The following is a 16,157-nucleotide window of genomic DNA, read 5'->3' on the forward strand; positions in this document are numbered from 1 at the left end:
GGAACCAAGATATATTGAACGGCATTGGCTTCCTTGTGAACAGCTACTTGAAAGGTAAAGCCGTAAGGTACTTTTACGCTGAAAACAGATTTCATTGCAACAATCCCAAGCATAGCGAGTCCTACCATACTTTCGCGTGCAAACCGAATACTCACAGAACAAAAGTGTATTTGGTGGGACAAGCTAGGCGGAATATATCGTGAGTTACCGAGGCGGTCTGATGAGTCGATCTATATGAAAAGTAACAAACATTTAAACCAAGCATTGAAAGGCAATTCGTCGAGAGAGATGCTACAGAATAATCTTTTACTTGAATGCTTCCCTTTAATGATGTGAAGTCACCTGCAATTGGTCAACAATACAGAAGACAACGGGCTTAGAATTTTTGGCATTATCCAACGTCGGCATTGAACTAGTATGAATTACAATTAAAGCGTTCTTTTTAAAGGACCTATATTTTACATTATATGAGAAAAACAAACTTCACAGTTTCTATAAAACATAAGTAAATTTTATTAGACTTCAATACGTTTTCAAACCGTCAATAATTTGAAACGTAGCGAAAAGTAAATCTCGTCCGCTATTAAAATTTATAAATTAGAATATAATTGAAAATTTTTACAAGAACACAGGCGTATCTATCCTCAGCATTCATAAGGCAATTAATTTACTCTTTACCGAAATATGGAAAAAATACTTATATAAATTAAATGAAAAAAAATAAAAATAAAAAATGAATAATAAATAACTTAGAGAAAAGACACTCAAATATTATTTGAGCAAAAAAAAAAGAAATGTACACACACGCACACACAGTAAATCATAATTTCTAACAATAATCCCGGTCTTATTATTTACATTCGAAAACGAGAATTAAAAAATTAACAATTAAAAATTTTCAATTGAAAGCATTATTTATGAATAAAATCCCTAGGGAAACAAGCGAGCATTAGAAACAATTGCTTAATAATTATATTTTCATATTTGAAGGATTATCACAATAATATATCATCACTTATCACTAAATGTGGAAAATTGAAAACAATTACAAATTTTTGCTATAATAGAAAAAAAAAAATTATGTAAACAAAAAAAACGAAGCAAAAAAAAAACCCTATTTTAAATAATTTAAAGCGAAAAATCTTAATTAAGTAAATGGCTCTTGTTTTGTTGTACAATTTAAATCAATACATAAAATTTATCGAAAAAAAAAATTAAACAAAAAAACAAAAACAATTAAACTAATACATATCAATCACAAATACAAGTTACGTTCGTTTTGTTATATTTATAAAAAATAAAAAATGAAAAATGAAAATAAAAAACTATTTCAATAAAGTGCACGCGAGAGATCACCAACGATCCGTAGCTCCTCTAGTATTATACTCGACGGGTGGATGTCTGCAGGCGTAAAAGAAAAATGCTTAAAATATTGCAATAAAATGTTGCGATTGCTTAACTTACGGTAGCATTCTGGCCAAGGCATGCTTATGTAATGGCGAAATTTGTATAGACGCTGAAGCTATCGAGGAGCCCGACTCTTGACTTAAAGTGCGTTGCATATGCCTAGGATGCGATTGCAATTGCTGAACTCTTCGGAATGGATAACGCCACGGACTTTTCGGTACATCATTTTGAAAAGCTTTGTTTTCAACGCCCGGCGTCGTTGCAGAGACGCTTGCGTTAGCCGCGTGACTGGTGCTAGCTCGCTGTGACGATGCCGTTGTATCCTTTGTCTTCGACGATAAACGTCTTAAAATACGTGATCCTAAACCTGTAGGATCTTCCAAATTGCGACTGTTACGCTTGCGATACCTAACATCGCTGGATTCCTCCAATATCACGTGACGATCATAAGGTGTACCGTAGTAAACCTCAAGCACTGTTGAAAAGGTATGAGGCCATACCAAATCGATTATGGATATCAGTATTCCAGCAATAAAACATAAAATTCCTTGAAAAGACATAACAGTTAAGCATATTTTAAAAGTGTCCTCCTTATCGACAGCATAACGACAATAGTTACCGGCAACCATTAACAGCCAATAACACCAGCCCAAATGAAATTCCAAACGGCCACCCTCGAGATAAATCGTTAACGGTCTTTTTGGCAATAAACAATAATAACCCACATTGGTGCCTATCAGCAAAACGCCGGTTAAAGCCTTCATATAGGCACCATAGCGTGGCACAGCGATAAGTAATAAATTCATTAACAGCCATGAAGCTAACGATGCCCATAACATAATGCTCGCAAAATAACCAGCCGCACGATATTGGCCACCCCATGAAAATCCTTCGCGTCCCAAACTGAAATATTCAGCCACCGTTAATATGGGGAACGGTAAACCGCGCTTCAGAGCATTACGATAATTTGTACTCATATCGGTAGCACCTTCCCAAGTGAAACGTTCATTATAATCAATATCAGGTTGTATCCAATTGCCGACAGGTACAGCTACAAAATTACAATGATAAAGATAGCAAAGCAAAGGAAGAGATTAAAATTACTGAATATATGTAAAAATGTGTGTGTATGTGTGTGTGTGCGTGTGTGTAGGTGCGTGTTTTCGTTAAGCAAAGGGTGGATCACGTTAGTACTTTAAATGGTACATTTGCTTGTTGCCAAAAATTGCTATTTTATTCATGTTGTAAACAAAGAAGAAGCAAAGAAAGATACGAGTGCATATTACTACGCGTTTTCACCTCAAATTTAATTAATCATATTGTAGGTAACATAAAATAAATTGTTAGGTAAATTATTTAGAAATCAATCAAGAAAACGAAAAGATTTTGTTAATTCCCCGTCCTTAGCTTGTAACACATAGTGTTGCAAATATTGGGGATTAAGGTTCTGCTTTAAAGGCGTAAAGTCACTATGTACTTTCCAAAAAGAAAAATATGTTCTTTAATGACTGGAGCTTTGGATCTTCTAGGGTAAATGAACAAAAATTCATTACCTGAGAAAAGCTTTTCGAGCCTTTTCCCGGAATCCTGAGAAGAGACTGTTTAGACTATGTTAAATGAAGCCCAGTGGCTTACCAGATGTTCCTTTATAAGCATAGTTAAATGAAAATATATAAGTGGATGACTATTCATGTTCATTTAAAAGCATAACATAATAAGTAACTCCATCAGGATGACATTGTTTAGGATCTACTTATGTCCGTTTAAACATTATTTCAAATAAATATATTAGTTGTTATAATTTTATGAAGGTGACCGTTGAATAGATATGAGGCTGACGCGGCGATCCGAAACCTCCCAAAAATTAAAACTTTGGGACACGATTTTTGGTATTGATTATGAATTCCGATATTGAAACATGAATTTCGTTACAATGGCGTTATTATTCTTGCTATTCATACAGACATCCATCCGGTCACCTATCTTCACGTTATTGTTCGGATTCCTTCAAGAGCAAAATGGAAAAGAAAGAAGTGCACCAAATCATGAAGGGGACTGAAATTTTTATATAAACATTTCAATCGAATACCTATTCCAAACGTTATGAGCAACAAGCTATCACACTTTGATGGATAGAAACTAAGATTCGACCTGAGTCAAGTAAATCGTTTTCAATGGTTATTGTCAACAAATATGAATAAGTATACATAAAGGCATAAATGCCCGAGTAGGATCGTTATTCTTTTTTCGTGCAAGAATGAGAAAAAAATATTTCGTATTTTCATATAAAAAAAGGGAAATATCTGCCATTTGAGAAGTGTTGGTATGTTTGTCTCGAGGAAAGTTATCACTATTATTATTATTAAATCTTATTAAAATATTTTACTATTATTTTTTGTTCATTGTTCATAGTCATTGTACTATCTACTAAGGGTGTGACAACAGCACAGGCAGCCGCTTTAAGGCATTGTTTGTCTTTACACTTAATTATAAAAGAAATTTATTAAAAATTATTAATCAATTACTTATGAATGTAGGGTGCTTATTCTTGTCCGTAACACCTTCATTGATCGATTACCGAAACGGATAGATTTCAATTAACCTCATGACACACAAGTTTACATTTCTTTACGGTTGCATTATATACCTAAACTCTGCATATGTGAGAGTGTTTAGAATGTGAATAATGCAACCGCATAAAAAACAACAACTCGAAAACAACACCGATATCCACATATATATGCAAAATGTGAGCACCTTATGCGTATGTGCGCCTTTATTTTGAACATAAACATACACATAATACTTACGTGATTATAACAAACATATAAGTAAGTAAGTAAATAAGAATGAATGTGTGCGCGTATATATAAGTATATATATTATGCTTAAAACGAAACATCACTTAACAGTTTCCTCTAAGCTTTGAAAAATATGGACTTTAACAATGTTAACCATGCACTTGCATGAATGACTGAATATTGGAAACAACAGCAAACGGTAGTTTTGAACCTTCAAGTCTACACAAACATACACACACAAACACACACACACACACATAAGCAGACGCACACCTTTATATATATATATATATATATATATATATATATGTATATATATATATATATACATATATATATGTATATAAAATGTCATTACAATAGCGACAACATCACTTGGCATAGGAAAGCATAATGCAGTGTACTGCAAAAGACTGCTATTGTTGTTGTTGTTCTTGCCATAGTTGGAGGGAAACAATCTTGTCAACATCTTTGGCAAACCAACAAACATTGTAGTTAAGTTACAATATTGAAAATATGTACATTCACACGGACCTATATATACATATATTTTACGTATATATATATATATATATATATTATGTGTGTTTGTGTGCGCGTGTGTGTACAAATTGCCGCCTTTGTTACGGTAAAATTTTTGTTGACAACATAGTTGGTATTTGCCATCCACGATATTATATATATGTTGGCGTTAGGCTGATGCCTAACACGCAATCTTCTTATGCATACAATACTCATACATTAAATGCATATGGGAACGTACCGTGAAATTCCTTAACAACGATCATAGACATATATCTACACATAATTATTGAGATAAGTTTTTTATTATATTTTGCATTCTTCGCAATCGATATGATTAAGTAACACTGATAGGGATGACTTAACTCTAAATAACGATTTTCAATGACTTTCACGGCATTTATAGATGTATGTTTAAGCGCTTTCAGCTAAATGTGCAATTTCAAACACTTTGGCCAAGTAATTTTGGTGTATGAGGAATTAATGCAGCGCTTCAAGTCAAAATGGTAATAATTTTGCATTTAAATTACGCACGCACGCACGCACGCACGCACGCATATGTGTGTAGTATATATGTATATATATTAATATATATGTGCAGTGTACACATTAATAACCACCCGTACGCACAAGCAAGTCGTTTATTGTAAATACATTGCCTGCAGTAATTCGTACAAGCATTTAAAGATCTCTTCAAAACTTACGCATACAATAGTTTTCTGCTGCTTTTTGTCATATCTTTAAGTAGCGATTTAAAAATCACTTCTTATTAATTTTAATATAAACAAATTGGAATTTCGTTAAAAACAATTAAGAGAACAATCCTTGAATGTATATCAATTAACATAAAAACATACGAAAATCGTAATTGTGATTGGAAAAATTGTTGAAAAAATTTTTAACTCGACTTTCATAAATATTTACTTAAGATATCAGCGAGATATTGATCGCTACAAGCCCTAGTTTTTTTATATTAAAAGTACTAAAAGAAACTTTCTTGTCCACTAGGTTAGGTTACTCCTAATAGGACAACGAAGTGTTTTTGAGTCACATTTGAAAATGTACACCATTACACATATGTGACTTTTTAGGTGGGCGAGCATCTTGACCGCCATTATCCTTTAATTTCGACTATAAACCCTTTAGGATCATTTTACGGAACCGTAGTCATTTTTGCCTTTGGAACTTCCAGACGATCCCGGATAAACGAATCCAAACCGTTCCTTATCAAGATGTATACGTCAGAAGAAAGCAATTGGCATAGCCTATTCCATGGTCTTGACTACTATTATTTCCCAGTACTTTACAACCTAACTCGTTTTGCTTAGCATATATGCCGCAAAAAGTGCGGTTATATTGCTTTATATAGGCATTGTCAAAAGACAAATTTACTCAATATAGTTAATCTCCGTTGTGTTAAGTAAGTTACATCTATATCTGGCTAAGCAAACAAACATTTTCTTGGTTAAGAAAGTATTCCTTCCATAGATTAAATCAGTGGCACTGTTGATAATGAGGCTGGCTTGCAAGACAATGAATTTGTTGAGAAACTGGAATAAGAGCATCAGAAAACAATTCCGGTGTTGATGATGAACTTTCGTTGAGTAGCAGTGATGAATACGATAAAGAAGAGAATGCGACCCCTAAAATTTATCCTGAAAAAGACGGCAAAATTCGGAAAACCAAATCGTGTGCTCAGCAACAATTGGCCTATCACATTAGAGGAGGTATTTACAAAGTAAAGTTGCCACCAAGTAAGCACACTGAGTGGAGGGGTACGCCTTTTTATTATTCATCGATAATGAAATTATCAACACTGCTGCCAAATCCGCCAAGCTGAAAAGGCAGAGAGTGGCTGTTAATTAATGGGAAAAAGTAGAACTAATCGAACTATAAGCTTTTATTGGCTTTGTTACAAATCTGAGCCTAAAAAAGGAAGGCATAAGTGAATTTAGGGAATATTTTGTGACTAGATATTTATGCGTACCTTGGAATTGGAATCTTTCGAAATGCAAAACTGCGCGTATAGATTGCTTCAATAATTTATGCTATAAACAAAAACAATAGCACTTTAATTATTACCATGATTGTTATAAGTGCCTAATCCTCGCATCGTGGCATGATTCGTCACAAAAACACGTGGATCGAACAAAATAAGAAGAGTTTTTGACGGTAAGTAGAATTACGTGGCACCTAACTATCATTTCGAGTAAGCTTCGCATATCCGTTGCCTAATAGAATGAAAAGTAAATTGGACTTAAATTCATTAATTACCGTTAGAAGTTTATAGTCTTCATAATCGATCATTTGTCGCGTGCTTGTTGAGTACAACACTGTAACGCTGATGCTTATATTACCATGCGGATATGTACCATCGCGTCAATACAAGACATGTTTTGCTATGGCTTTGTTACGTAATCGCATGCAATAAGTGTGCATTTTAAGTGTAAGTAAACATGAGAAACAAATAAACAAAATGAATCAGTAAGAAGTTAATATCTGATTGGGGCCGAATTTTGTATACGGTACACGATACGATAAGAAAGAACTAGTTTTGCAAGTTATTCTCAGTAGATTATTAGTAAGGAAATTTTAGGTGAATTACTAACAGGTTTTATTGAGTTTAATCAAATTCTTTTATCCTAATTATTATTTACATAAATAAACCTTTTTACATCTAATTAACTATTCCGTCCACTATATTTAATTCAGAACAAACACACTTAGCGTGTTCGAACCCATTTGTTGGATATACAATTGATAATACCGGTAAGAAAACAAAATTCCTTCGCATTTTGGGACCTACAATATTTATTTCAGAATTAAAACGTTCCTAAATACATCAATACATCTTCATGTGAAGAATGTACGGAACAATTTTCAACACTGTGTCTCATCTTATGAGCAACAAATAAAGAATGTTCAACTCGAGAAAATCAAATAAAAAGCGAAAATTGATCACCAATAAGTTTCTGTGAGCCCGGGCGATCTCTCACACATGAACAATAGAGGTCCTCCATAAAGTAAATATAATTTTCATAATTTGTGAGTAATGGAAAACAATTCATGAATTTTTAGTTAGAAAAACAGAGTTACGTTCAGGCGAAATTTTACTGCGGACGTGTACTTTAACCAATTCGGCCCATTTTCAATACCAATCTGCGTAAAACAACTTTCAATTTTTTTATAATTGATGTTTGACAGACAAACGGAGAGATGTGGCTAAATCAGTTCAGAATTTCGCGCTTGTCAAGAATACATGTATCTGATAGGGTCTCTGTAGCTCTCGTTTGGTTGTTTCAAGCGCTACGACATACGAAATATACTCTCATCCTTCAGTGTTGGGTATAAACAGTAAATGAGTAAGTAAATAAGAAACAAAAAGTATGAGGAAAGTAAGATAAGTAAAGACAAGGCAAACCATAACAAGTTTAGCCATTAAAGAAATACATCACAATAACTGAGAAACAAACAACTTATCTTTCTTAAGACTACGGGTGACCACCAAATCACGTAGTATGAGTTTCCAGGGACAAAAACCATGAGGCACATACTTACGCTTAAAGATTTATGACAAATACGTTCATACTATAATGTGGTGGAAATATCGAATCAATGTAAATTTTAGGCTGTGCAAAAATATCTGGCTTCCTTAGCTGCGATGATTTTGTGGAATTTAGCTTTAGTTATTTGTCGATATAAAAGCTAACTGTCATTATGGTTATGAACACAGATTATGTGAACCAATATCATGGACGGTAAAGCTGAATGTCCATGGCAACCTGTGTAGCTCAACTGAGCGTGTTTCAAATGAAACCATCGCTAAGGATTCACCAAAAATTAGACGTGAAATGACAAAAAGTCATGACATCGTGAGTTTTCGGCATCAAGAAATCCTACCCCCTTTATCAAGCTCAGTTAACGTTTGCTATTTTAATCTGGAACATGTAACTCTTACCCCTATTATGAATGAGTTGTGGGTTTTTTCTACTATCGAGGATTGAACCCTAAAAAAGAGTAAAAAGCGATCACCTGCCTTTATTTTTTTTTTTTTAGCTGTAAAAACTATTTTACGTTTCTTAATATACCCTACACCACTTGTCGTACAGGGTATATTAAGTTTGTGCGGACGTAAGGTACACATACAAGTGCCTATAAATAATATTTAGATATTCTAAATTACTATGGAAAATTTGACTCGGCTGGGGCAATTTTTTGAACCCTCTCATATATAAGCGTTCCTACGCAAAACTGAACTTACATATATTAAATGATATAATTTTGAACATTTCATGGTAAAAATTAATTCATAATAATAAACTCACAGAGAAATCAACCTCACCGAACTTAGACTAAGGAGGTCTAATTTTTGGACACCACTTCATATAAGGATTTCTCTAATACTCGATAATTCATGAAAAACATTGAGTAACTTTTGGTACATTATTTCTAAAACGGATGAATCACTATATAAGGCAAAGTGGTGTAGGGGTATCTAATAGCCGGCGCTCCCCGACTTAAACGTTAGTTTTTTTTTCATATAAGTTAAATATATAATAATATAAGCCGCGAGTTTAAATACTCTTCAGTCATTTGCAAAAGTGGCATAAAGAGTATAGTTAATCAATAACAAGTTAAATATTCGGGACACGACAAAGTATTCAGTATTTGAAAGAAAAAAAAAACGATCACTAACTTTAAGTAATGCAATGTCAAGTCTACCCCGACATAGGAAGGGGAAGAAAACTACAATGTCGTCACGCAGTCGATATAGAAATAGAAAGGCTTTTGAAGTCTTGATATCTAACTTTCCACTTGTATCCGTCCCCAGTTTTGTGCATCTGTTCCGGCTGACAAAGGGCTTTTTCTTTCCCTGCGTTGGAATTTCAGCAGACAAATGGAGATGAAACGAAGCATTAACACATTGGCTCTTCATAGTTAATGGAATAATGGCATCATCTTTAATAACAAGTTAAGTCATTATTTACTTTTGCTTTGTAATAAATTTGTTGGGATAATATAGGAAAAATTCTCTTAAACATAAAAAGGGACCATAGCGGGAACAGCGTAATGTGCTGACGAACCGGTGAAGACGAACGAGAAACTGACGGTTAGAAAAGCTATCATAAATGACGGACCCCATAAAAGGAATTAGAACAAGCATAAGAGCAAAAAAATTATAACGTTTACGCGGTGTTTACGATAAGATTCAAAGAACGTTACGAACAAGTTGACAAAGCTAATAGATCCGCATTTCTCGGTGACAATATATAAAAAGAAGTACATTTTAGTTTCAATACAATTGTGCTTACAGGAAATGGTAACAAACATGAAGTGAGCGAACGGCACCAACGCACATGCCTACGGAAAACATTGCTCATTGTCAATGTTTTAACCTTAAGTATATAAAAAAATCAAATGTCAAAAACGACAACAAAACTCGGAAATCAACACATGCGGTAATAGTGATTTAAAGCGAACACACGCACCTGTACACAAAAAACCCAATAATTGCTTACGTACGCACAACTGCTGTTAAGAAATCTTTTATTAATTGAGTGCACAGACAAGTTTTTGTATTCAATATTAGTCAGAAGCAACTTTTTCCGTCTTTTTTTTTTTTTTTTTTTTTTTTTTTTTTTGTGAGCATAGTACGAGGACAAAAACATATATATCAGCACTGAATCGATACTTCATCTTTGAATAAATTGTAAAATTTTTTTCTAATAAGTTTACTATAAAATGAATCATATTCAACGTTGCTAACAGTGCTTTAAATACATTATAACGCATAGCAATTACAATAACATCAACAACAACAACAACAACAAAAATACGCACAAGTACTCAATCAATGGCGCTTGAAAAAAAAAAACCAAAAATTAAAATTTATATGAATTTTTTTCTTATGTGATTTTTGCTTTTAACTTGATATGTTTGCTCGACTGGTGGAAACGCACAAGAGCAACAATATTCACGATATTTTTGTTTATTACCTTTTTGCGTAGAAAAAGCATTGGCGGACAGCTAGGCAGACATAGGGACAGACTTACACAGACAAACAAGTATAGCGACCGCAGTTTGCGGTGAACACATATGCACAAACTTAATCGCAGATCAACAATATTTTACATTACATTACATTACGCATGCTCGATTAATCAGCAACAATCGCAGTCAACGGCAAACATTTGAAAACATAATCGCTCAGCATCGCATACATATCAACGTTCATGTAAGTGCAGCCAAAATCTATAAGTATCTACGCAATATATATTTAAAGGTGAGGAAGGAGTATGCAATAGAGAATTTCATATATATATATATAAGTAGACTTCCATTGCAATTGACTGTGACAGTGGCAGTAAAAGGCGTTACTATACCGGCCTCCATTTATTAAACGAGAGTATACAACTAACTCGTGCTGTGTATATTATTATTATTTTTATTTTTTTTTTTCTCTTTGCAGTGTGTGCCTACTTGAAAGCACTTGACGTTTTTATGCAAGCTCACAAACGTGTACATATAGTCAAACGCATACACATACACATATACAGGCGAAACACATGCATATTACATGTACTGATATATTCGCACTTGAATAATGTTGTCGATTGATTGTACATCTAACAAGTTCATGAGCAGCACATTCAGTTGATTTGCATTCATTACACTGCAAATTGACATTATATCTATATATCTTTATATACATATGCGGATATACATATATATATATATATATATATATATATACATATAGGTGTGTGTGCGTGTGTATATTTGTTTCTTAGTTTGCATTTTTATGCGAAGTAAGAAGAAAAAAAAAAACATAAAATTCCGCATTGCCTTGTTTGACAATTAAATTAAAAAATGGCACTTGAAAAAAACTTGAATTAAAAAAAAAAAAAAAAAAAAAAAAAAAAAGCACTTATAATATCAAGGTTTGATAAATTGTTTTGACAGTTCTCTTTGTGCAAATCGTTGATGTTGTCAAAAATTGTAAACATTTCGTTTACACACAGTTACACATACGGCATGCAAATTCATCAAATTATAACTATTTCTACAATCTTAGCCCAATTACAAACATATACACGAAGCAATTAACAAAGCAATCGTTATTGACGACTCGACAATCTCTAAAAATCTCTCGCTTCTTTTTGAAAACTCTCCCAGAAATACGTATTAAGAAAACTTTCTAATAGAAAGTCGATACTGTTCAAAATCTTTTGTGTTTATTCTATTGCTATTGCTAAGGAAAAACAACTCAAGACCATGGTAGACCGAATATTAATTTACTGGCAGGGGGAAAATATGGCAAGGCTAGGGCAAGTTGATAAATTCTATCAGATTCTTTGGAAAAGAACACTAACTGAGATATTTTTTTTTTTTTTTTTTGTTTTTCTTGCTTCTTTCTTTCGTAAGCAAACAACATTCCTCATACTTAAAACTTGGAACGAAAGGAAATAGGCTCCACTCCCGGATTCCGAAGGAAACAATAGTCTATAGTTCGCTCTTAGTTACAGAATAACATCGCTGCACGTTTTTTGAAAAAAGCAAATTTTCTATTCGCTTTTGGTTCGTCCAGAATGCGTGGAAGATAATTCACTGCCTATTAAAAGTTTTCTTTAAAATTTCATGCCTTTTTCCGGAAAATACCCTTTAAGTTTAATGTTTGAGTTGTAACTTCTTTAATGCTCCGCGAATACCTTTCGAAAGTGTTTACTCTTTGTTATCCAAACGAAAATATGTTAATACAGTGTCATTAAGTCAAATGTTTTATCATTAACATTACGTTCTTCGCGCACTTTCAAGTCATCCATAGGCTTAGGTGCCCACAAACTGAATGAACAAACATAACATTTTGCGCACAACTGTAAAGCGTAGATTTCTTAAGAATCGATTGGTGCTTAGCAATATTACAGCAGCATATCGTATGAGCATTAGTGTGGTATGAGACGAATTCTTGTAATTCTTCTTTGATCCTGATTTTTCTCGAATAGATTGAATACGTAGGTAAAACCAGATTGCGGCCATTGTCGATTTGTTTCATCAATTTTCTTTTCAATTTTTTTTCTGATATATAATTTTATATGACTGGTGCCAAAGCCTCGAGTCCAGTTGCTACGTTGCTCATTTCCAAGCAACACGCGCACAAAATTTTACCACGACTTATATTATTCCTATGCCAAGAAGCACGCTTAAGTCCCTACATAACTTTTCTGTAGTTTAAGCATAAAAGTTAAACTATAAACTAACCTCTACCAATAACAAAAATAAACACAACAAAATTATATAAAGTATGCAGTCATGCTTGTCGTCAATTATTTCAATTATGACTATTCTATTTGATATCGGCCTGACATATCTCCCCTGCATTGTGTTCAAAACAAAGTTAAACGACCTTTGTCTTGTCCTTTGTTTTACTCACTTAAACTTTTCAAACGTGCGCTTATTAGCTTATTTCTGTTCTAATTTATTCGGCTCGGTGACTAAATAATGCCATTGACATATTTGCCAATTGAAATTGTTGGTTATTTTTATTTATTTTATAAAATACATGTATATGCAGTGTTCTATATAGTCTCACACGTAGATTAACCTTCTTTTTCTTTTCCTCTTACTTACAGTACAGTAGACGTAAACAAAAAGCCGAAAAAAAAAAAAACTCAATTTATTCATTATTATAAAATGCTCTATTTAAAGTCTTTATACATATTCCAATAAGAAGAAAAAAGTGAATAAAAAAAACTCACAAGTGCCTGCCCATGCATATCCGTATATAAATGACGGTCTGACAACAAACGGCCTTCAATAAAAGGCAAGGTTATACACAAAGCGACAGTTACGGTGACTTGTTGTTATTATTGCTGTTGTTGTGTCTTTATGCATGCGTATACAAGTGGTTAAGTGGTTTAAAAGCAAAAAAAAAAAAAAAAAAATTGAAAAACGAAAATATATCTATGTATATATAGGCAACCGCGTTTACTACACACATATATATATATATATATATATACATATATATAGGTAACTCTTTTTTCTTATTTTTTTTTTTCATTGTTTTTCAATTTTGGTCAAGCATTTAATAAGTGTTTTCAAAATTTTACTTCCTGACATCTAACAACACTTGAAAAAAAGATTTTTTCTTTTTTTTTATAAAAACAAGAAAACACAGAAACAGAGATAAAAAGAGTCATTGAACTATGAAAACATTTCAATACCGTTACATAACACTTTTCATCAAGTGGTAGCTGTCATTACCTTATGCGTAGAAATCGATAAATATTTTTTTTATAATCAAAGAGAAAATTAATTAAAAAACTTTAAAAAATCAAGCCAGCCAGACCTGCGGGTAAAAATCCTTCTGAGAAATGAAATTTATGTTAAAAGGTTATTAGAACGATTTTCACAATAACATCTAGCAATCGATTGTGTAAATGATATTTTCTCGTTTTTGATTAAATAAAAAGTTGTTAACACACACAAGACAAACTTGTTGAATTGCTTTGTAGATATATGGAATTTTTTTGAAAACAATTTTTAACTAGAAATAATTGAAATTTTTAATGCATTTTTTTTTTTTTATATCCCTCACCGAACGATGAGGGGTATGTTAATTGTGTCGAAAGGTTTGGAACAGCCGGAGAAAACTTCAGATATTCCATAACGTATATGTATTCTTGATCAGCATTAAATTTTAAGCCGGTAGAAGCATGTCTGCCCGTCCATACGTCTATCAGTGCGATGTCTGTGTTAAACAATCTCCTCTTCAAATTTGAGAGAAACATTCGAAGTTCTTGCACTTAGGTTGACATTGAAGTTAAACTAAATTAGCCATAGGACACGGCCACTGCCTGAGTCATGTCTGTTTTCAAAAATAACAAGCAATTTGGTTTTTTGCTTCTTACTTGCAAACAATAACAGCTTCAACGATGAAAAGTTGCATTTATATTCTTTAGGTAGTCCTACAGCAAATGGGAAACAGCGGCCGATATTATAGAATAAAAAAATTTCATTCTTTGCCAAAAACTTTTCAACGATCGTATTCAGAGATCGTATAAAATATTATCGATTAGTAAAAAATTCGAACTCTTCATGTTTGTCAGTCCGTCTGTCCATTTGTCCGTTAATATCTGTGATAGGCGTACTCATGGCCACTGCACTCTCACACACGATATAAATTTCCAGGTTTATTTTACATTCAGCCACGCCCACGCAAACTTATGAGAGTGTAGTAATTTAGTTGATTTTCTGTTTCTCAATCTTTTTTTAAAATACTCACAGTGATGGGTACAATATATTCGTTCGCAGCCGTATATGGTTTTCTTACTTGTGTCTTCTTCTTATATTGCGTTAGCAAAATATTTTTACCAAGTAAACTTATAAATAACATAATAAATTGCATTTATAATGTATTGCTTCAAAGTATCTACTTTGCAGCTTCCGAATGTCATATAATTAAACGTTAATAAAAATGCTCACTTAAAAGCATTCCTTTTGCTTTTTTTTTTTTCTTTTACTGTGAACACTTTATGTAAGTAATTGAGTTACGTTTACGATTTTGTTAGTTCTTTTATCTGTTTTTTGTTCGTTTTTTTTTTTCTTTTTTTTTTTTTTTTGCCAATCATCAATTACTTAAGTGAATCTTTATGATATTGATATTTTTCCTTTTTCATATTTTCCTTTACTTCAAAGGCTTACAATTCAATTATATATGAATTGTGTTCGTCTGTATTCTAAGTGCTTCATCTCTTACGGTCCAAAATCTAATTGAAGTGATGATTAAGCTAAAAGTATCACACAAAAGCATACACATTGACTTTAAGACCAATCAAAAAGATAAACATATATCTTAGACTGACTATGAATTTGCAAAGACTAAAATAAATTTCGAATGTGATTGGCGAATTGAAAGACAAAGTTCTACTTAAGAGCTTATTGCACTGACTTGCATCTATCCATTCAATAAAGTTTTCAAATTAGTCTAATAATTGTAAGGAAACCTTTGCCTCCACTTGAGCGACTTTTTTCTTAGAAAAGCACTCATGTGCCACAGGTGTTCTTTTGGTTTATTTTTATGCAGTTGTATTAAGTTTCAAGGCGAAATTTGTGTATTGATTGACCTAATTCCACGTGCAAAACACATACATGTCTGAAGCTATGATTTTTTTATAAACGGGACATCCAAACAACAACAGACAGTCGTAATATTGACTTATATCGTAAGAGAGAAACACTTCATCTAACCACGAAAGCGTCGAACTTTGTGCCAAATAAAGAGCATTTGTCCGAATTTTTTCTTTGCCCGAACGAAACAGAAGAAAGTTTTTTTGCTTGGATCAACTTTGATAATTCCACGCGTACCATTCTCATCGACTGTAAGACGAAATCGCTTTGGCGGGAAAATTATGTTTTGCCTTTGGT

The 16,157-nt window shown here is 32.9% G+C and overlaps 1 protein-coding gene across 4 annotated transcripts in view; it reads right to left on the minus strand.

Moving 5' to 3' along the window:
- Positions 1-489: 489 nt before the first annotated feature.
- The window catches only part of LOC119632796 (dual oxidase maturation factor 1), a 55,669-nt gene continuing 40,001 nt past the window's right edge, over positions 490-16,157 (minus strand). For all 4 annotated transcript variants that reach the window (XM_038025906.1, XM_038025903.1, XM_038025904.1 and 1 more), the window contains 3 exons: positions 2,027-2,458; positions 1,465-1,954; positions 490-1,401 (listed from right to left, as the gene is read on the minus strand). In XM_038025906.1, coding sequence (XP_037881834.1) covers positions 1,353-1,401; positions 1,465-1,954; positions 2,027-2,458 — 971 coding nt within the window. In that variant the 3' untranslated portion in view covers positions 490-1,352. The remainder of the gene's footprint in view (positions 1,402-1,464; positions 1,955-2,026; positions 2,459-16,157) is intronic.

This window comes from Glossina fuscipes, unplaced genomic scaffold (genome assembly GCF_014805625.2).
Source record: "Glossina fuscipes isolate IAEA_lab_2018 unplaced genomic scaffold, Yale_Gfus_2 2, whole genome shotgun sequence".
NCBI lineage: Eukaryota > Metazoa > Arthropoda > Insecta > Diptera > Glossinidae > Glossina > Glossina fuscipes.